The sequence below is a fragment of the Podarcis gaigeae genome (genome assembly GCF_964106915.1).
Source record: "Podarcis gaigeae genome assembly, chromosome: 12".
Classification (NCBI taxonomy): Eukaryota; Metazoa; Chordata; class Lepidosauria; order Squamata; family Lacertidae; genus Podarcis; species Podarcis gaigeae.
In genome coordinates this window covers 1,732,320-1,754,969 of record NC_139688.1, presented here as the reverse complement: position 1 = coordinate 1,754,969, position 22,650 = coordinate 1,732,320, and the positions used below count along the sequence as shown (strand labels likewise).

General features: G+C 46.1%; 2 protein-coding genes across 2 annotated transcripts in view; both read left to right on the top strand.

Moving 5' to 3' along the window:
* The window catches only part of LOC310827680 (uncharacterized protein), a 919,426-nt gene that overhangs the window by 834,522 nt on the left and 62,254 nt on the right, over positions 1-22,650 (top strand). The window lies entirely within an intron of this gene.
* Positions 9,369-21,518, top strand: LOC310827681 (uncharacterized protein). Its single transcript, XM_083703978.1, has 3 exons — positions 9,369-9,477; positions 12,469-12,600; positions 17,621-21,518. The coding sequence occupies exons 2-3, from the start codon at positions 12,504-12,506 to the stop codon at positions 21,268-21,270; spliced, it is 3,747 nt and encodes a 1,248-aa protein (XP_083560104.1). The 5' UTR covers positions 9,369-9,477; positions 12,469-12,503; the 3' UTR covers positions 21,271-21,518.

Below are 22,650 nucleotides of genomic sequence, written 5' to 3'. Positions count from 1 at the left end.
CTTTGGCCTGGGTGCAGCAAGAAACGAACTTTTTCCGGAAAGAGCGATCTGAAGTTTACAGCATGTTATTCCCTGAGGGAGAATTATCTAAAATGATTTACAGGTGTTATCTGACTCCAAGTAGGCCTGCTAAGATGTATAAGGCTGAATCAGATAAGTGCTGGAGGTGCAATGAGGTCGAGGGGACGCTCTTTCATATGTAGTGGACCTGTACAAGGGTAAAAGAGTATTGGGAAATAATTTATAATGAATTTAAAAAAATGTTTAAAAGCACTTTTCCAAAAAAAGCCAGTGTCCTTTTTGTTGGGGATAATTCAGACGGAAATTCCCAGGTGTCAAAAAAGGTTATTTCTGTATGTCACTACTGCGGCCCATGTTTTGTTAGCCCCAAAATGGAAAACGAGTGAGGTCCCAACCAAAGAAGAATGGCAACTTTAAGCTGATGGAATATGTGCAGCTTGCAGACCTAACATATAGAATAAGAGAACAAGAATATATAATGGCACCTCTACTTACGGACGCGATCCATTCCAGGGTGCCGTTTGTACCCCGAAAAGTCCGTAAGTAGAGCGCTGCACATGCGCGTGGCACGATATAGCGCTCCTGCACATGTGCGAAGTGCACAGATTGCTCCTGCGCATTTGTGAAGTGGTGAACTTCCGGGTTTGCCGCATTCGTAACCAGAAAAAAACACAACATGAAGCAAACGCAGCTCAAGGTATGACTATATTTAAAGAAGACTGGGAGGTATTGGGGGGGGAGGGAATTGTGTACACCTGAAACGTTGGCAGCATTAAGATAAATTCAACAATGTAAATAAGTTTTGATGGATGTAATAATGGAATACTGAATGGTTTAATTTATATAAGATATGTGGGGATTTATGTTATGCAAAATGAACCATGGGAAGAGAAGAAGGGAAGTCATCAGTATTTTAAAGTTGTTTAAATGAATATTCTAAATTGTAAAACAGAAGATTTAATAAAAAATATAAACAAAAAACCCAAAAAACCGCCAAGCTTCTATTCCCTCCTCTCGTCTAAGTGGCAGCGCTTCAGCTAGTCAAACATGACTGTCCCATCACCTCTGAGTCTTCTCTTTTTCAGGTGAAACATACCCACTCATTCCTTTTCATCTTCCAAATGCATTCCCCTCCATGAATGTAGCCAGGGGTTGGGGTGAGGCAGCTGCCCCCCCCCAAAAAAAATCAAGTAAAAGAATGAAAATACTTAACTAAAAGTATAAATTGTAGAAAGATTTGGGCAGGTTGTTCTGAGCACTTGGGGTAAAAATAAAAGAAAAAGCAATTTAAAACAACTGTTGTTGAGACATTTCATTCTGAATCTGCTAGACAGAGCCAGACAGGATAATGACAGGTGGGTTTCTGCCCCCCCCCAGCACAAATACTGGCTGCCCTTCTGGCCTGGGTGAAACTAAAAGCATTATTTTCTGTGTGCGCACAGGCTATGAGTCACTGAAAAGTCCCTGTGTCAGGGATGAGAAAGGGACAACACAAATTCACAAGTTTTTAAAAACAACTTACCGTATTTCTAAGCACCCTGATTGGCTCTCAGCCAAATACGGAGGGAGGTGTGTTTCCTCCAACCATTTGCTCTTCCAAAAGTGTGTCTGTGCCCACGCTCCCAAACACTTATCTGTGTTTACCTCCAACCACTTGTCACCACTCCCTTTCAGAACCCGCTTCCTTGGTCACCTTCCTGGAAACACACCTATTTCGAGAAGCTATTCAAATAAAAAGTTGGATGGCAGTGTGTGGGTTTGTTTGTTTTTTATATAGCTGGTTGAGTGACACCCCAGAGGACAGGATCACACTTCAAAACGACCTTGACATTAGAGAACTGGGCCAAAACAAACAAGATGAACTTTAACAGGGAGAAATGTAAAGTATTGCACTTGGGCAAAAAAAATGAGAGGCACAAATACAAGATGGGTGACACCTGGCTTGAGAGCAGTACATGTGAAAAGGATCTAGGAGTCTTGGTTGACCACAAACTTGACATGAGCCAACAGTGTGACGCGGCAGCTAAAAAAGCCAATGCAATTCTGGGCTGCATCAATAGGAGTATAGCATCTAGATCAAGGGAAGTAATAGGGCCACTGTATTCTGCTCTGGTCAGACCTCACCTGGAGTACTGTGTCCAGTTCTGGGCGCCACAGTTCAAGAAGGACACTGACAAACTGGAACGTGTCCAGAGGAGGGCAACCAAAATGGTCAAAGGCCTGGAAACAATGCCTTATGAGGAACGGCTAAGGGAGCTGGGCATGTTTAGCCTGGAGAAGAGGAGGTTAAGAGGTGATATGATAGCCATGTTCAAATATATAAAAGGATGTCATATAGAGGAGGGTGAAAGGTTGTTTTCTGCTGCTCCAGAGAAGCAGACACGGAGCAATGGATCCAAACTACAAGAAAGAAGATTCCACCTAAACATTAGGAAGAACTTCCTGACAGTAAGAGCTGTTTGACAGTGGAATTTGCTGCCAAGGAGTGTGGTGGAGTCTCCTTCTTTGGAGGTCTTTAAGCAGAGGCTTGACAACCATATGTCAGGAGTGCTCTGATGGTGTTTCCTGCTTGGCAGGGGGTTGGACTCAATGGCCCTTGTGGTCTCTTCCAACTCTATGATTCTATGATTCTATGAGTGTGGAGAGATTAACTGGACCGTCGTGGCTCATTTTCCCACAGAGCAGTTGAAACTTGAATTTCAGATGGGAGCAGGGAGACCACAGAGTGAAAACAGAGCAGAAGCTAAATGAGGTGGGGGAGAGCACAGCTACAGGTACACGACTGATAATGGGGCTGGAACACCCCCTCTTAGTTCCTCCCTGGGGCTGCTAAAGGTTCTGCCATTGACCCCAGATCCACAGGATCACCAGCTCAGTTGGTAGGGCACAAGATTCCCGGGGTCATAGGTCTGAGCCCCACATTGGATGAAAAAATTCTGCATTGCAAGCATGGGCATTGCCAAGGGCAGGAGCAGGGGGGGCAGCTGCCCCCTTGGATCAAGTAAAACAATAGAAATACTTACCGTAACTGAATGCCACTGAGAACACATAACACCGGTCCTGAAAGACCTACAGTACGTTTCTCTCTCTTAACATACTCCAAACGAATCTCAGAACACCACTGACCAACAACCTAACGAACAAGGAAGGTCATGAGCCATCGTGCCTATGTGGAGACCTTAACCAATAGTAGAGGCCCCATATCTCTAGGCAGAATAACTCTCTCTGCTTGGTCTTCTTGGCCCTCGGCCAACTTCTTAATTGCTTTTGTGGGAAGCTGCGTCAAACAGCACATAGGCAACAAAATCCCAGCATAACGATGGAAACAAGGGAGGGGCGGAGGAAAGTCTGCGGATTCAGAGAATCCAAGTGTACATGATTATTATTTATTTGTGATGATAAGAGAAAAATGAATAAAAATATTTGTTTAAGAAAAGAGAGTGATGGAGCCCAAGTCACTCAGTGAACTTTGTGGCTGGGGGGTGGTGGTACATGCCATAAGACCCTCCCACCCTATCCGCCGCCGCCCCCCCAACCTCAGAGCACCCATTGCTTTCTTAGCTGGCACAGGGGAAGGGGATCGGGGTCTTACCCCTTTCAGAGCCAAGAAGCCCTGCACATCCCTGTGACCAGGGGTCGGCAACCTAAGGCCCCTGGGCCAGATGTGGCCCAATTGCCTTCTCAATCCGGCCCAAGGACAGTCCGGAAATCAGCGTGTTTTTACATGAGTAGAATGTGTCCTTTTATTTAAAATGCATCTCTGGGTTATTTGTGGGGCAGAGGAATTCGTTCTTCCCGCCCCCCAAAAAAATATGCTGGTCCCCCACATGGTCTGACGGATGGTGGACGGGCCCACAGCTGAAAAAGGTCGCTGACCCCTGCCTGTGACTTTAATTTTAAGGCACTTCTGGGTTCTCATCCCTGCTTATAAGAGCAGAGGGCGACGAAGTCTGCCAAATCCTTTATTTTCTAAATTGTCTGAGCTGCTACTGTTCCCGGACAGCCTTGAACACGTTTTAATTGTTTCCTGCACTTCAAAGAAGCACGAGATGAACTTCGATGTGGAAGGTGAAAGTGAAAGTGCCGCGCGGCGGGGGAGGCGCGTCTCCCTTGCCCGGACGGAGCATTGCAAAATCTTTCCCTCGTGCCCAACCGAGGAATTTGCAGCCTGTCTCAGTGACGCGTCTCTGTCTCTCCGCGTCCGGGGATTCATTCCAGAAATCCCCGGGGACGGGGGGGACCTCCCTGGTGGCCTCATCTCGCTCCAAAATGTCGCGGACTTTGCAGAAATCCGTGATTCCTTTTCAATCCCTTAACGTGGAACCGTTCCCCGAGCGCGGCGGCGGCTTAATGTAATGGATCCTTGGAAACTTTTTGTGGAACAAAATAAAATAAAATTTACTGGATTTCTTTTATATATATAGGGGGGGGGGAATTATTTTTTGTAGTTGCAGTTTGCTGTTTTGCTGCTTGGGGTTGTCGGTTTCTTCTCCCATTGAATCCTGTCAATAAAGGTAAATGTAAAGGTACCCCTGCCCATACGGGCCAGTCTTGACAGACTCTGGGGTTGTGCGCCCATCTCACTTAAGAGGCCAGGGGCCAGCGCTGTCCGGAGACACTTCCGGGTCACGTGGCCAGCGTGACATCGCTGCTCTGGCGAGCCAGAGCCGCACACGGAAACGCCGTTTACCTTCCCGCTGGTAAGCGGTCCCTATTTATCTACTTGCACCCGGAGGTGCTTTCGAACTGCTAGGTTGGCAGGCGCTGGGACCGAGCAGCGGGAGCGCACCCCGCCGCAGGGATTCGAACCGCCGACCTTTCGATCGGCAAGTCCTAGGCACTGAGGCTTTAACCCACAGCGCCACCTGCATCCCACCATCCTGTCAATGCTTAGCGCTTAATTTCAAATTGCTTTTATATGTTGAGTGTGTCTCTCACATTTTTTATGCAGACTTTTGTGAAAGCCAAAAGGCATGTTTTCAGTGAATAGAATAGGTGAGATATAATTGAATGTATGAATGGCTGGTATTTTGGACTGGATGTGTTTTTAGCTGTGGCCCATGAAGGAGATGGGTCGCTAGCAGCTGCTCACGTTCCTGATGTGGATTTTCACAGGAGACAAACAAATCTCAGGGTCATAAATTGGGTGGCAAATGTAAGGGAAGGCTTTGAGTCCCTGGGATTTAAATGGCACAGACCTCCCATCTCGTAACAGGGAAAGGCAGATTCAGGTAGGTAGCCATGTTTGTCTGATGTGTGGGTGAGGTGGGAATTGTTCAGTAGCTCCTTGGAGACCAACTAAGTTTGATCCGGGTATAAGCTTTTGTGCGCATGCACACTTCTTCAGATACCAGGGAAAGGCAGGTGCAGGCAGCAGCAGCAGGAGCGGCAGGTGGCACTGTGGGTTAAACCACAGAGCCTAGGCCTTGCCGATCAGAAGGTCGATAGTTCGAATCTCCGCAACGTTGCTTGGTCCCAGCTCCTGCCAACCTAGCAGTTCAAAAGCACAACACTGCAAGTAGATAAATAGGTACCATTCTGGCGGGAAGGTAAATGGTGTTTCCGTGATCTCTTGTTGCCGTCACTGTGTCCTGTTGCACCAGAAGCAATTTAGTCATGCTGGCCACATGACCTGGAAATCTGTCTGTGGACAAACGCCGACTCCCTTGGCCTGAAAGCGAGATGAGCGCCACAACCCCATATTCACCTTTGACTGGACTTAACCATCCAGGGGTTGTTTACCCACCTTTACCAAACCCTTGGATCCCTCCTGTTGCTAACAGCCGAGGGGAAGAGAGAGGGAACCTTCAGTACTCCCAGAGACCGCATGCTGAGCAGGCCCAGCCCAGCAAGCAAGGCAGAGAGGAGAGCTTAAACGCTCCTTTTGTACCCAATAACCCAGGTGGACCTGGCGCAGAAAGAGCTTTTAAGCTCCCTGCCTTGCTTGCTGGGCAAAGCCCACTCTGCACTCCAGCTCTGAGGGGCTAAGGATGCTCACACCAGATCCTGTGGGTGTCAGAGTTAGGTCCCTGAGGGCTTTTGGGATCTGGGGACACTGGTGACCCTGGGAGCTGTCCTCCTTAGATAGCTCTCTGCCCGTGCTTTTCTGCATGGAGCAAGACTTTGGGTTTCAGCTTCAGACTTCAGAAGGTGAATTGCAATAAAAACCTTTCCTCTCCCTATTTCTTTAGCCCCCTTTTCCTACTTCCCAGCAAGATGGCTTAGCTGGAAGAGAAATTATTATTTTCTCCAACACACACACAGACACACCCCTGACCAGAAAACCCTAACCAGATGTAGGGTGGGATGTATTTACAATGGTGAAATCTCTCCCTTTCTGGGAAATGCTCTGGCTGAGTAGAAACCTTCCTTATAACTGGCCTTGACTGGCTGTAAACTTAAGCTTCCTGTGCCTTGTCTCTTCCGCTTTCACTTCACTTGGCAGAGCCCAGTTTGAACCCCCCTGCACTCTCCACATTAGACCCAGCCAAATCTTGAAGCTGCCAAAAGGGAGAAGAGCAGGGCAGAGCTGACAAGACAAGGCTGCTAACATTTGCTCCTATTCCTTCCTTTTTTTGTAATAATTTAGATAAATGTGTTTTTAAAATGTGAGAAAACGCACACACAATGTCAGTGTCCACCAGGGCTGATGAACCTCAACACAGGGCAGCAACTGTAGCCCTGCAGCAGCAGAACCCAGTCTGGCCTGGCCTCAGGCTGTGCCCCTCACTGGCCCTGCTCCATGCCTCCCACCCCGAGGGCTTTTTGCCTTCCTGGAATATGTCCTTGGACTGTGATAACGTTGCAGTCCGCTATCAGGGTGACCAAGTGTGTTTCAGTAGCACCAGACAAATAGATACCCCAGTGTCATCCAAGAATATCTGGAGTTGAACAGCCCCAACTCACTCATGTGTTTTCCCTCACAGAGATGACTTCACAAGAGCCAGAGAGTTGGAACTGTCTTTGCATCCAAGGAGGGCTTCCTTCAGAGGAGTCTCCTTACCCCACATTCAAGGAGACCAGGACCACACCTGATGGGGCATTAGGTGCCTCCAGCACCCAGCTGTTCATCCCACCACAGAGATGCCTGTGATGTTCTACTAGGGAAGGTCATCCTAACCACCTTCCAGCTTGTCAACCTCCTTCTTAAATTGTGGTGCCCAGAACTGGACACAGTATTCCAGGTGAGGTCTGACCAAGGCAGAATAGAGATGGACCATGACCTCACTTGATCTGGACTCTAGACTTCTGTTGATGCAGCCTAGAATACCATTAGCTTTTTCAGGCTGCTGCATCACACTGTTGACTCGTGTTCAGCTTTGCTCCACCAAGACCCCCTAGATCCTTTCCACGTGTCCTGCTAGTGAGCCAGGTGTCCCCCATCCTATATTTGTGCATCTGGTTCTTCCTGCCTATGTGCAGAACTTTACATTTGTCCCTATTGCTATGAACGCAGCAGCAGCCTGCCATGGAAGGGCTCACAGGGCAAGGGGGCTGTGAGGGGGCAGTTCTAGCACCTTTTTTTCTAGAGAGAAAGCACTGCATTTACTGTTGCGGTGTACTAGGTTCTGAAGTCCTCAAGCCCTCCTTGTCTCTCCCAAGGATCCTCTGAAGACCATGAAATCCCCAGAGACTCTCTCAGAGCGAGTTGGCGTTCTTGTCAGGATAGGATCACTTCTTCCCTGAAATTCCTCTCTGCCTCTTGACCTTCACTGTTCCCTTTTGGGCTCCTGCTTAAAATATGCTTGTCAGGCAGGCATTTCTGGACGCATAAATGTAGATGTGTTTTAGTCTTGTACTGTTAATATTAACATTGCAGTCCGCTATCAGGGTGACCAAGTCTGTTTCAGTAGCACCAGACTAACCATAGCATCCTAACCATGAAAAATTGTTCCCATAGCAATTTCCACGAAGCACAACTCTCTCTTTCAGGCCCTCGCTCCCTGTTAGAAAGGAAGGAGTCAGCTAATTCTCTTTTTGGACCACAATACGCTCTGCTGCTTCTGTCCTGCACCAGACTGGTGACTGGAATGTCATGGAGGACCCTCTGAACATCTGCAACCATCATCGCCCCTTTTGGAACTGGTTTCAGAATAACACTGCGGCAGAGGCCACAAGTCTTTCAAAAATCTCATACAATATTGAAAATAAATACCTCAGCAAAATCTCCTCAACTGAGGAAGGAAGTTGAGAGGTTCCTCCAGGTCAGCAGCACTTCGTGGAAATCAGTCTCTTCCTCCTGAGTTTTAAGGGACCCTCCTCCCCCCAAGTCTCATAAGAATGTAGAAAAGAACATAAGAAACCCCCCTCTTGTCCAATCCTCTTTTAAATAATAATGATTATTATTATTATAATTTATTATTTATACCCCGCCCAAATGGTCCGCTTCTTCCAGGCGTGCTTGGAGTTGTTCAGCAACCACCCGCTCAAGCACCTTGCCCAAGAATGGAAGATTTGAGACTGGGCGATAGTTGGCCATACTGGCTGGTTTTTTAAGAAGCGGTTTAATGACCGCCTCTTTCAGCGGGTCTGGGAATGTTCCCTCACAGAGGGAAGCATTCACCATCCCGCAGAGCCCATCGCCCAGCCCTTCCCGGCTCACTTTTATCAGCCAGGATGGGCAAAGGATCAAGGAGACAGGTGGTCGGTTTCACTTGTCCAAGCGGCCTGTCCACATCCTCGGAGGTAACAGATTGAAATTGATTCCATATAACATGACTAGACAGGTCTCCAACCATCTAGGTTTGCTGCCATCACTGCCTCCCATAGGACCAGATAAAAGCTGTTTCATGTAAGAGCACTTCTGGGCAGAAGAGATGTTTTTAAAATAGAAATACATTGGTACCTCAGGTTAAGAACTTAATTCATTCTGGAGGTCCGTTCTTAACCTGAAACTGTTCTTATCCTGAGGTACCACTTTAACTAGTGGGGCCTCCCACTGCTGCCGGGGCATTTCTGTTCTCATCCTGAAGCAAAGTTCTTAACCTGAGGTACTATTTCTGGGTTAGCGGAGTCTGTAACCTGAAGCATCTGTAACCCGAGGTACCACTGTACTACAAACGTGCCTTTGGTGGAGAAAGGGAGGCTGCATCCTTTCCTTTGGATCAATGGAACCCAAAGCGCATGGATGCCGCATGGAAACAGCGCCCCACGAATTCATGTACTCCCTATTGCAGGGACCAAGCCTTGTGGGGAGATCGCCGCTAGAGGCTTTTGAGGGCAGAATGCTGAGCACTGCAGCTAGTTCCCACAATCTCTCGGCTTCCCTCTTATGCAAGGCATGTTTGTTGCCTACACGTAAACTTTCATTATCAACCAGATAAAAGGAGAAGTGGTCTGTGTGCCTTGAAACAGACTTGGGCCAAAGAGGAGACGCACATCTTTTGTAGGTTTCCTCAAGACCACGCGGAAAAATCTTGAAGCTAACAGGAGATTCTTCTGATTTCCACAGCCTTGGTAAGTACTTGAAAGGCGGAGGGAAAGTATTGCTTAGAAATGCTCGCAGTCTGCAGCAGTTCCTCTTGTGTGGCGGCTGTTATCCATTCAATCTGGGATACTGAAAGAGGACACCAACAGTGTGGGGCAATGGTTAGAGTGCTGGACTAGGACCCAGGAGACCCAGGTAAAAATCCCCACTGAGCCATGAGGCTCACGGGGTCAGCCTAACTTTCCTTGCAGAGTTGTTGTGAGGATAAAGGGGAGACAGGAGAAGCATGCAGACTGCCTTGCGCTCCTGGGGGGGGGGGGAGGCGGCAGGTAAATTATTATTATTATTTTATTAATTTCATTTCTATACCGCTTTATAGTTTTAAGAAAAATCTCAAAGCCGTTTACAGTATATTAAAACATCAACAAAACAATCTGAAGAAAGTCAAATATAGTATACAGTCAAAGCAACACAATTAACAGAAAACTAAAATATTATCTTAAGGATTTCAAAATAAAGACACTTGTGGAATATTATTTGTAAATATTCTTATATAATAGATAGATAAGGGTAAAATACACAGTAAATTTAATCTTAAAGATGGAATCCATGGAGGGAGGAAAGGAGGTCTAAGGGTTCGAAAGAACTCTGTATTGCAATGTTGGAAATCGTTTTGTTTTATATGTATACCGGTAATTTTTTTTTCAAAAACTCATTAAAAAATTATAAAAAATAAACTTGCATTTTAATGATTGCAACTACAGCTAGGGCTGAGAGATATCTGGTTTCCCACATAACCACCAGCTAAATATCGCCATCCACCAATAGATCACAATATCTGAAATAAGCAATGTAAAGACATTGGCTGGCTTCACAGTTTTCCCTGCATTGTGATTTTTTGCATTACACACATGCATGTCATGATTGCCAGGTCAGAAATTATGAAACTGATATCACAATAGGGACTTCAAACCCATTTTGGACGATATATTGATATATCCCCCAGCCCTCACTGCAGCAGCATTTTCCTGCAATGTATGTTTGCAGGAACTCTGGTCTTGCTGAGAAGCCAGCCGGGCAGAATCTTGCTCTCTTGGGCACTTTTTTCAGGGCAGCGCGTAGCTAGAACTACAATTACAACCTCTCCACCAAACCTACCTCACAGGATTGTTGTAAAGAAAAAATGTACGGGGGAAAGGGTCGTGTACAACACTTTCAACAGATAAATGGAATGAAATATGATTTTAGCTGTAAGATGCCTTGAGTCCCTGTCAGGGAAAAGGTGAGTAAACATCATCATCATCATCATCATCATCAGTGTTTCTTTCTGGGGGTATGCAGGGGTACACATACTAAACATTTTGTGAATCTTTGTACTTTTGTCCATTTACTGTTTTTATTTCCCCCGATTTGAAGTATAAAAAGGTGATTTTCTTGAGTCAAAATGAGAATACCCCTAAACATTTTTTTAGAAAAAAGCACTAATAATAATAATAATAATTGCTCTTTTCCTGAAAAAAAAGAGGTGAACACCTTCCTTTTTCTCTTACAATGGCAATGGTGCCCACCTGAGAAGTGCAGGTGATTCTGGCTGAGGGAAAAAGCCCTGATGATGATGATGATGATGATGATGATGATGATGATGATATAGAAACTGTGATCATGATCAAGAACATACTAGAGAGTAAATCCTATAGAACTCAGTGGGACTTAGTTTGGAGTCTAAATGCTTCGGATTCAGTTGTAAGGCTGCCCATTCTTGACCCTGTTACCTGGGAGTAAGCTCCACTGAGTAGACAGTGTCAGGCTCCATTTACAATAAAGGAACCAAGACTCCCTGCATTCCCCAAGACTTGCCTGGCTGCTGAGGCATTGCAATTGCAGAATGCAAAGTGGCGACCTTTTCCTTCATGTGCCAGCTTCATCATGCCAACGCCAGGGCCCTGGTGCAGATTGCTCCCCAGCTTTACTAAAAGAGAATCACAGAATCATACAGTTGGAAGAAACCACGAGGGTCATCTAGTCCAACCCCCTGCAATGCAGGAATCTATTGCCCAATGTGGGACCCTGTTAGGAGATCTACTTAAGGCTGAATGAAAGCCAGACACACACACACACACACACACACACACACACACACACACACACTTTTTTTACTATTTGGATAGACTATATTTTCTTCAGCCTCTTTCAAACCACAGGCATTAGCACACTTTTTCTTTTCTCCTTTCTCAAAACTGGCCATGTTTTAGGTTCATCAAACCATATACAAAGTTGTTGAGGTGGTGCATGCATGTGCAAACATGGGGAGGGGGTGTCAAACGGAGCCTTTGACTCAGATGAAAGAAAGTCTAGCCTTCCAAGGGAATTGGTTCCAATGGAACTGTCAAACAGTTCTCACCCTCACAAAGTTACTTTATAGTGTTTAGCCAGAATCCTGTCATTTGAATCCTCTGGTTCAGTCCTGCCCTCTGGAGCAGCAGAAAACAAGCTGGCTCCATCTGGCATCTTCTTGGATAAAGGTAAAGGGACCCCTGACCATTAGGTCCAGTCGCAGACGACTCTGGGTTTGTGGCGCTCATCTCACTTTACAGACCGAGGGAGCCGGCATTTGTCCGCAGACAGTTTTTCCGGGTCATGTGGCCAGCATGACTAAGCCGCTTCTGGCAAACCAGAGCAGCACATGGAAATGCTGTTTACCTTCCCGCCACAGCGGTACCTATTTATCTACTTGCACTTTGACGTGCTTTCGAACTGCTAGGTTGGCAGGAGCAGGGACCGAGCAACGGGAACTCACCCCGTCTCGGGGATTCGAACCACCAACCACCTGATTTGCAAGCCCTAGGCTGTGTGGTTCAACCCACAGCGCCACCCACTGAAATAAGCATCTTATTTCACTATGCAACATTCCCCGCTCTTTTTTGGTTCCAGCCTTGCTGGCACCCCTCTTGATGGTGTCGCTAGTCCTCCTCGTGCTCCAAAGTCTGCCCTGGCTCCTTCACAGCTCCTGTTTCTTGCAGGGAAGTGAAAGCGGGAGAGCAGCGTGACCTGAGCCATGGCGGGAACAGACAACACCATTGACATCCCAGCCCTGGGCCGCCCGTTCCAGCTGGGAATGCTGTACGACTGCCGCAAAGACTCCCTGATCCCAGGTAAAGCTGATAGAGAGGTGGGGAGATCACTTTGGGTGGGATGTCTGGGGCAGAAAATGGTATTTCATGTGGCATACGAAATACAGAGAGACTTCGGGTGCAAAAAGGATCCTGGGAACTGTTTTCTTTTTTCTTTTTTATATAAATTTTTATTAATTTTCCACCAGTTATACATTTAAACCCAAATACAACAAATTATGTCTGTTTTGGACTTCCTTCAGCGTCTTTGCAAGTCATCCATTTTTCTATCTTTATTACGCATTCCCTTTTTTTATATTGTCATTGTTACTCCTTAGTCCCCTTATTTTCCATAAACGATACTTATTTAGCTTTTTACAGTGCCTCTTGAAAACCCACTAACGTTGTGTTCATATCACAGAAATTCTTCAGATAATCTACCAATTTCCCCCAGTCCTCGATGAACTTTTGGTCTTTGGTGTATCTAATTTTCCCGGTTAGTTTATCCAGTTCCGCATAGTCTATTAGTTTTAATTTCCATTCTTCTATCGTCGGTATCTCCTCTTGTTTCCATTTCTGGGCCAACAGAATTCTGGCTGCCGTTACTGCATATTGGAAAAGTTTGGAGTCTTTCCTTCTTATGTCCGTTCCTGTCATCCCTAAAAGAAAAGCTTCTGGTTTTTTCACAAAAGTATATCTTAACATTTTTTTCATCTCATTATAAACAATTTCCCAGAAAATTTTAACTTTTTTACACTCCCACCACTGATGAAAGAACGTCCCTTCTTTATCTTTACGGATCCTGGGAACTGTTTTCTACCCTCACAGAGCTACAATTTCAGCACCCGTAACAAAATGAAGTTCCCAGGACTAGGGGGCTTGATTTAAATGTATCGTACAGTGGTACCTTGGTTCTCAAACTTAATCTGTTCCGGAAGTCCGTTCCAAAACCAAGGTGTTCCAAAACCAAGGCACGCTTTCCCATTGAAAGGAATGCAGAACAGATTAATCCATTCCAGACTTTTAAAAACAACCCCTAAAACAGCAATTTAGCATGAATTTTACTATCCAGCAAGACCATTGGTCCATAAAATGAAATCAATAATCAATGTACTGTACTATAAAATAAATAAGTCAGTATTGTAGATGATAATAATAATAATAACTTTTTCTTACCTGCACTGATGATAGTCATTGTCTGGATGGGGGACTTTTATTAAAAACAAAAACACAAAATAAATAGCAAAAAGAAAAGCGCCAATCTTAATCTGTTCCAGAAATCTGTTTGACTTCTGAAATGTTTGGAAACCAAGAAGCAGCTTCTGATTAGTGCAGGTGCCCCAGAAACAACAGCGGACAGCCACATCGGACGTTCAGCTTCCGGGAAACATTCGCAAACTGGAACACTTACTTGGAACACTTACTTCTGGGTTTTTAGCATTTGGGAACCAAGGCGTTTGAGCACCAAGATACCACTGTATATGTCTCACTTGCTCAATTATTTGTCCATTTAGGAACAGGGCATACTATGTCTATCTCCGTTTCTCTTTTCAGATTTAATTCAAAATAATATTTTAGGGTCTTTTGTGCTTTCTCAATAATTTTCTGATTTTCCAACAGTCCTCCGTTCATTTTCCACCTAAACGATGAATTGTCTGTCCCTCTTAACTCCATTAAAATTGAATTATGATCCGAAAGAGTTTTTGGCAAAATCTCTACTTTTACAGTCCTTTAATGTGTAGTTTTTACTGTTTTATATATCATGTTATAGGACTGATGGAATGGTTTTGTTGATAGTTCTGTGACCCGTTTATAGTGAACAGTGATCTTAGGAATAAATGAAATATAACAACTGCAACTACAGTTAGACTAATTGAAATGAATGGAGCTCTTAACCATGCCTAGTTTGGGCTGAGCGATGTCTGGTTTTCAACATCGTGATATATCACCAGCTAAACATGTAGTTGGTCAAGGGAGTCATGGGCTCAAAAAGGTCAAAAACCTCTATTTTCATGAGAGTAATATTGGAGGGTATGGTATTTTCACTGGAAAAATGTTGGAGGGGATGCAAATTATTCCAACAAACCAGTGTTAGTGGCCAGATGCATCACTTATGATGATGATGATGATGTTGATTGTTTATTAAATTTGTTAGTCTTTATGTGGGCCAAGGCAACTCCAAGCAACTTACAACCAACCAAAAGAAGCCCAAACCCAGGGGGGTATTACCCATAGAAGCTAGTGGCGCGGGGCACCAGGGTTCCAAGTTCTGGGCGCCAGGGAAGAGGCGGAGGCTGGACGTGGTGCCTCCTGGCATTAGCTTGCCGCCTTTGCCATGCCGAAGCAGAGCCGTGCCCGGAGCCTCCGTCTGCCATGGCCACCATGGCACAAAGCGGCCAGCTGAGCCACTCGTTGCCGCATCCAGCCTCCGCCTCTTCCGCACCAGAGGAGCCGCCCTCCAGCCGCTGCCCACCTCCTCCAGCTGCGCCAGCAGCGCTGATCTCCCTACAAAACTCTGGGAAACAGAGGGGGAGGGCCTGGAGGGAGCTTTGCACCATGGCACCAGATATGCTTCAGAAGGCCCTGCCCAAACTCCACAAAGATACATGAAAAACAATAGGGAAAGATACAGTTAAAACACCCCCCTTTTAAAAGGCCACAGACAGCTTGAGACCAAATGCCTGGTTATAAAGATTCTGCCTGGAACCTAGAGATATGTAATGGTGGTGCCAGGCGAGCCTCCCTGGGGAGAGCATCCCACAAACTGGGAGCCACCACAGAAAAGGCCCCGTTCTTGTGTTGCCACCCTTGGGACCTCTTGCGGAGGGGACACACAAAGAAGGGTCTCAGGTGATGATCTCAGGGTCTGGGTTGGCTCATTTGGGAAGAGTCGGCCTTGAGATCCTGGGGTCCACTTGCTTCCATGTGGGTTAGCTGTGTTTGGTGGCTTCCTGCTGTTGACACTGCCTTTCCTACCTTTGTTTGGGCACCCAACTCAACAGGCAGGCAGGTGGCAGCAATGGCGGACCTTGGGGTCTCAAATTCCAGTGGCACCCTGTGCAACACCAGAATTTGGCGGCCCCTCTCTTGTGCTCCATTCTAACTGGCCATGCTCCCCTGAATTTGCCTCTGGTGGCAGAGGGGGCACCTCAGTGGGCCTCAGCCTTTGCCTCGCTCGAGGAGCGCAAGAGGTTGGGCCTGCTGCTGGTCCAGGCCTCCATCTGAGGTGCCTTTCCCTGCAAAGTCCTCCCATCAATTGGTGGCCTCACCAGTTCCCAGGATTCTTTGAGGTAAGCCGTGTGCTTCGAATGTGCTCTGTGCAAACTGAGCAGCATTAAGGCTCCCAGAACCACCTGCTCTTCCATTAGGTTTCTAAAGGGCTAAGAGCAGCATAGGGTTCTTCTAGCTTCCCGGGTCCCGCTACACCTGTGGATGCAAACCTCAGGAATCATCTTTTACCTGCAAAAATTTCACAGGGTGGTCACCTTTTGCTCAGGTGTGAACAAAACCTTACAGGGAACCAGGCAGAGGGCCTTCTCCATAGTAACACCCGTCCTGTGGAAACCCTCCCATCAGGTCAAGGAGAAGACATCTGAAGGCAGCCCTATTTGTTGTTGTTTAGTCATTTAGTTGTGTCCGACTCTTCATGACCCCATGGACCAGAGCACGCCACGCACTTCTGTCCTCCACTGCCTCCCGCAGTTTGGTCAGACTCATGTTTGTAGCTTCGAGAACACTGTCTAACCATCTCGTCCTCTGTCGTCCCCTTCTCCTTGTGCCCTCAATCTTTCCCAGCATCAGGGTCTTTTCCAGGGAGTCTTCTCTTCTCATGAGGTGGCCAGAGTCTTGGAGCCTCAGCTTCAGGATCTGTCCTTCCAGTGAGCACTCAGGGCTGATTTCCTTCAGAATGGATAGGTTTGATCTTCTTGCAGTCCATGGGACTCTCAAGAGTCTCCTCCAACACCATAATTCAAAAGCATCAATTCTTCGGCGATCAGCCTTCTTTATGGGCCCCTCAGCCCTATTTAGATGAGCCTCTCAGCCCTATTTAGGGAAGTTTTTAATGTTTGATGTTTTATCGTGTTTTTAATATTCTGTTGGGAGCTACCCAGAGTGGCTGGGGAAACCCAGGCAGATGGGCGGGGGTATAAATAAATTATTATTTATTATCATCATCATCATCATCAGAAGCATATGCTAGAGAGAAAGCAGCTCCTCGCTGCCCTCCATGTGTGGTTTGTATAGTATTTTTCATCATATATTGCTCACTTCCTAAACAGAAGAGAACCATCACTAAAAGGGCTTTAGATATTTTCAAGGGCTTGGGAAAATTTTCTGCTCAGGCTTCGTTAAACCTCTAATTTTAAAGTTCTCGGACAGCAGTGGTGCTTATCAAAAAGGTATTCTTGGTTGAAATAGAAGATCAGAACGGGGAACAGGAGAGAGGTTCCCTATGCTCAGCTATGAAGAGAAACAAACCATCTTCTGAGAGCGTTGAAGGTGGCAAATCAGGGCTCATCCATACTTTTGCTTGACCTGTATTTTGTGCACAGATCCCAGGGTCCGAGAGCTTTTCATGTTCTTTGGCAGCTGTGACTTGCAAAAGCCCATCTCAGCCACTAACTGAAGTTCAGTTCAGCACAATCTCTCTTAGGATTATCCATATATCTAATAAGATCTGATTCAGTGGCTAAGATCGGGTTTTTGCAATCACAGCAATGGAGCAACAAGAAAAGTTCTTGGATCCTGGTGGAATTAATTGACACACGATACAATCAAAATAAAGGTCAAGGGAAAGTGTGGGCGAGACCCTGACTCATCTCTGGTCAAACAGCTTAGGAGTCATTTTGGAAACCTTTACAAAGCTGCACAAAACTGCTCAACCGGGGATGATAATGGGAGAAAAGAAATGTGTGCCCCATCCTGGGCAATGATGGCTCTGTGGGGCCACTTTTAACTCAATTATTTCCCTACGCAGGCTTAAGTGTTTTGGATAGAGGGAATCGATATTTATCTGAACATCACTAAAACCTTGTGTGGTTGTTTCTCTGTTTGATTCCAGGAATCACCCTTTGGGACCAAGACTCCCTTCAGAAGGACCTGGATGTCAAACCCCAGCCCAAGACAGAATCTGAGATCATTGCTTCTGACTCCATCGATGATAAGGCCTCCGCCCTCAATGTCTCAGCATCGCTCAAGGCCAGCTTTTTGGGTGGAATGGTTAAAGTGGAAGGGTCAGCCAAGTACCTTCAAGACACCAAGCAGTCCAAGCAACAGGCCAGAGTCACTCTGCAGTACAAAGCTACCACCAAGTATTCACAGTTGACCATGAGCCATTTGGGAATCCAAAATGTCTCTTATCCAGCAGTTTTCGACCATGGCACTGCCACCCATGTTGTCACTGCCATCTTGTATGGAGCCCAGGCTTTCTTTGTGTTTGACCGAAATGTCTCTTCTTCCGAGTCTGTGCAAGACATACAAGGAAGCCTCAAAGTTATGATACAGAAGATGGTCACTATTGAAGGCGAGGCAGCCCTCCACATGAACGACCAGGAAAGAAACCATGCAAGTCAGTTCAACTGCAAGTTCTATGGAGATTTTTCTCTGGAGAGCAATCCAGTGACTTTTCAAGATGCCATGAAAGTCTACACTGCTCTGCCCAAAATGCTGGGTACCAATGGGGACAAGGCTGTTCCTGTCAGAGTTTGGCTGTACCCACTGACCAAGCTGGATTCCAAAGCAGCTAAGATGGTGCGTGAGATCAGCTTAGCACTCATCTATGATGCTCAAACCGTCATGGAGCAACTGAGCGAAATCGATATGAGATGCAATGATCTGGCTACCAATCCCATTGCTAGCACCTTCCCAGAAATAAAGTTGAAAATCAAGAGATTTCAGGATTTCTGCAAGCAACACAGGCAGACTTTCCAGCAAGATCTGGCAGGAATCTTGCCTTTGATCCGGGGAGGGGGGAAAGAGGAAAGAGTTCTGGTAGACATCTTAACGTCCATAAATCAATCACCCTTCAATGGCCAAAGAATCAATGAATTTTTGGACACCAAGGAAAGAGAGATAAATATGGTCAAGTCTTACCTTGATATCCTGAGTGGAATAGAAACCATCTCCTCCCAGAATAAACTGGAAGAGATAGTCCTTAACCACCAGAATGAATTTGTTGTCTCATTTACATTCACCTCTTTGCATGATGAGGAACCATTTTTAACCAGCTTACAACACTTTCTTCAGAAACGATCAGCAGATCATACAGGAGTCCAAAATGCACCAGAGGAGTGGAATGCTTGGTTTGAGCGAAAAGACATACAGAGAAAAGCTCGGAAAGCTGCCAAATCTATTATGGATTTTGCCCAAGTCAATAAATCAAACAGGAAGACCCGGTTCCTTGTGGCTTCTGTCCCAGATCAGGACAACCCAGGAGCTTCCATTTACCTCTATGAAGATGGGGAGATGGTCAACAGCAACTTCGAGCTGCCCTCAAAACCTCTCCCTCCCCTGGTTGGCCGAATTGGACATGACCATGTGCAGCTGACATTTCAACCAGCTGAGTATGGGAGGGCTTCAATCTCCAGCTATCAAGTAGAATACAAGATTGCAGGGGAAGGAAACTGGGAGATTGTGAATACTGAGGACAGTCAGGAGACATTCCAAGTGGGAGGGTTGAGGCCAGACTCAGAATACCAGTTTCGATACATTGCTAGGAGCAAACCAGGACTTAGTGAGACTAGTGATTTGAGTAGATCTGTACAGACACTTCCTACCAGCCCTCCTGGGAAACCGAGAGAGAGAACTGTAGAGTCTTCCAAAATCAGTCTTGTCTGGGAGAGCCCAAAGGTCATTGGAGCTGATATAAAGGAGTACAAAGTGGAGTACAGGGGGCTGGTGGGCGATAAGGACAGATGGAATGAAAAAAGAACAGGGGCAAGAACAGAGTCCTGTCAGCTGGATGGGCTGAAGCCTCACAGAACCTACAGACTCAGAGTCTCCGCTGTATGTTTTGATGGGGCTGAGAGTGAGCCCAGCGAAGAAACTGAGATTTCCACAGCAATGGAAGAAGAAGAAGAAGGGGCAAATATACTAGCTCGAAAATACCTCCAGGAAAGCACCCTGGTGGAAGATGGGCAACCATCCGTGTATGTACTTCCCCTGGAGGCCACCTCAGATCGATCGGCCCCCGTCCAAACATACCAGCTAGGAAAAGAGAACATGCAGGTCCCCAACAAAGTAATCGTGATGATGGGGGCAACGGGGTCAGGGAAAACCACTCTTGTCAATGCCATGATCAATCATATCCTGGGTGTGCAATGGGAAGATGATTTCAGATTCAAACTCATTCAGGCTGAAAGTCAGTCCTCAGAAGTGACCGCCTACATAGTGCACCACCAAAAGGGTTTTGCAGTCCCTTATTCTCTCACTTTCATTGACACTCCAGGATTTGGAGACACGGGAGGTAGGAAGCAGTACAAACAGATAACAAAGCAGATCCGGGAGTTTTTCTCCACCCCAGGAGGAACGGATCATGTCGATGTCATCTGTATTGTACTTCAGGCCTCCAGTGCTGCCTTAACTCGTGCCCAGAAATACGTCTTTGACTCTGTGCTCTCCATTTTTGGGAAAGATATAAGGAACAACATCCAGATCCTGATCACCTTTGCAGACGGACATTCTCTTCCTGTTTTGGAAGCCATGAAGAAGGAGGATGTGCCATGCATTAAAGATTCCAGTGGTAGCCCAGTTCACTTCAAATTCAACAATTCAGCTCTGTTTGCCAGCAATTCTGAAGAGAATGAAGGGAACCTAAATCCTAATGACAAGTTCTGGAAAATGAGCACTGCAAGCATGAAGACATTTTTTGACACATTAAGCTTACTAGACAGTGAAAGTTTAACTCTGACAAAGGAAGTGCTCAGGGAACGGAAGGAGCTAGAAGCCATCACGGAAGGATTGCAGCCCCAAATTAGAGCCGCCCTTGGAAAGCTGGAAGAGTTGAGAAAGACAAGACAAGCTCTGGATGAACACAAGTTTGATATGGCAGTCGACATAAACTTTGAGTTTGAAGTAGAAAAATCTGTGCCAGGGAAGGAAGACATCTCTGCCGCTGGAAGATTCACAACCAATTGCATGAACTGTCACTACACCTGCCATTATCCTTGCCCGATCCGGAGAGATGAGGGCAAGCGCCGTTGTGTAGCTATCAATGCAAATACGGGAAAATGCAATGTCTGTCCTGGCCGCTGCGTGTGGAACATGCACTTCAATCAGAAATACCTGTTTGAATATAAAGTAACAAAAGAGATTAAGTCCTATGATGAGTTGAAGCAAAAGTATGAAGACGCCTCTGGAGAGGTGATGACCCCAGAGAAGGTGCTTGGAAATCTCAACCAGGAATACAAAGAGGCTAAGCAAGCCTTAGAAGACCTGATCCAGAAATCATCTCAAAGCCTCCAGCGCTTGCATCAAATTGGGTTGAAGCCCAACCCGCTCTCCACTCAAGAATACATTGACCTGCTCATCATTTCAGAAGAGCAGGATCTAAAGCCTGGATACCAGGAGAGAATCCAGCTGCTAAAGGAAGTGAGGGAATCTGTTGTAAACAATGAGTGCCCTCTGCTAGTGGATCAAGATCTGTACGACCCAAGTGAACAAGAAAAGTCCTCCTCCCTGCGGGCCAGATTTAGGAAGTTTTTTTGCTTCTGATGCCCATCTGCACCCGGGCATCTGACAGCTGTTATCAAGTTTTTTAAATAAGGGAGTATTTTCTAAATTGGCGCACACACCCTCTGATTGCTTTTGGCTATCAGTAGTGATTTCAAGTTATAGGGCTGTTAATTAGACCAGAGTTGGGATATTTGTGTTTGTGTGGGGGGGTGCTGCCAGATTATTCACGCTGCTTCTTGTCCGGCTGCTTTTCCCCCAGGAAAACTGCAGAGGTAAAGTTTGCTGCTGTCTGAACTCTTTTTCTTTGTTTTGCTCCACTACTTTCCCCATGAAAACCCGCTCTTTGCTGCTGAATTGAAACAAACAGCCGCCCAGGAAAAGCATGGGCCTGTGCCTAGAAATTGCAGGTCTAAATGTGCATAATCCCCAAGACGTCTTGTGCCCTAGCTATGTATTTCATCTGCCTTATTTGATCTATCCTGAGACAGGTTTTTATTGCTATATTCTGCTGTTTTCACTCGTGTTATTCTTTCTGATCATTTTCTTATCAATAGCCATGCTGGAAAAAAGAGATATAAACTTCTTAAAATAAATATGAAGGCAACGAATAGTCTATCAGCTTAGCCCTTGATAGAACTGCACTTGCAGAAATGCTATCCTGCTATTGCTTGTGCCAGTAGTACCTTCAAAGGAAGCCCTGGATATCTCAGCTTTGCTTTCTCCGTTTACACTAATGAAACATCCTTCAAATAAAAGTTGATCTGTTCTTTAAAAACGGTCTCTGAGGTGTCTTTGGGTGGCGGGGGGTATGGCGGAGACATACGAACTTATGACACTTCCTAGGACAAAGCAAAACCTTTGCTCCATCTTTCCCTCTATTCTCTAATCTGTCCAGCAGCATCAGAACATGAGACGACCCTGCTGGATCAGGCCAGGACCATTCTCACAGTGGCCAAGCACGTCCATTTCAGGAAACCAGCAAGCAGGATTCGAGCACAAGAGCCCTCTCTCCTCCTGTGGCTTCCAGCACTCCAGGGTAGGGCTGGGGGAGGAATCCACATAACTCACCTTCAGAAGTGTGTAGAGTTCCCAAAGCAAGGAAGGATTGGACTCTGATTAATAAAATACACACAAGGCTTGACCAGCAAGACCCTGGGAGGAGGTGCCAATAATAATCCCTCTCCACTCCTCGGCCCAGGTCGTTTTATTCACAAAAGAACTTTTTGCACAGTGTTCATAGGAACCAATCAGATTTCCTTTGAGCATTTCAAAAAACCCCACGTGGGGACAAAGTAAAACTACAAAGAAACTATTTCCTACTTCAGCATGCATACATATCTGAGAGTAAATAAAACAGGACTAGAGGAATGCATTCAGCAAAACCCCAGAGGTCACAAACAGGAGAGGAAGGATGGCAGT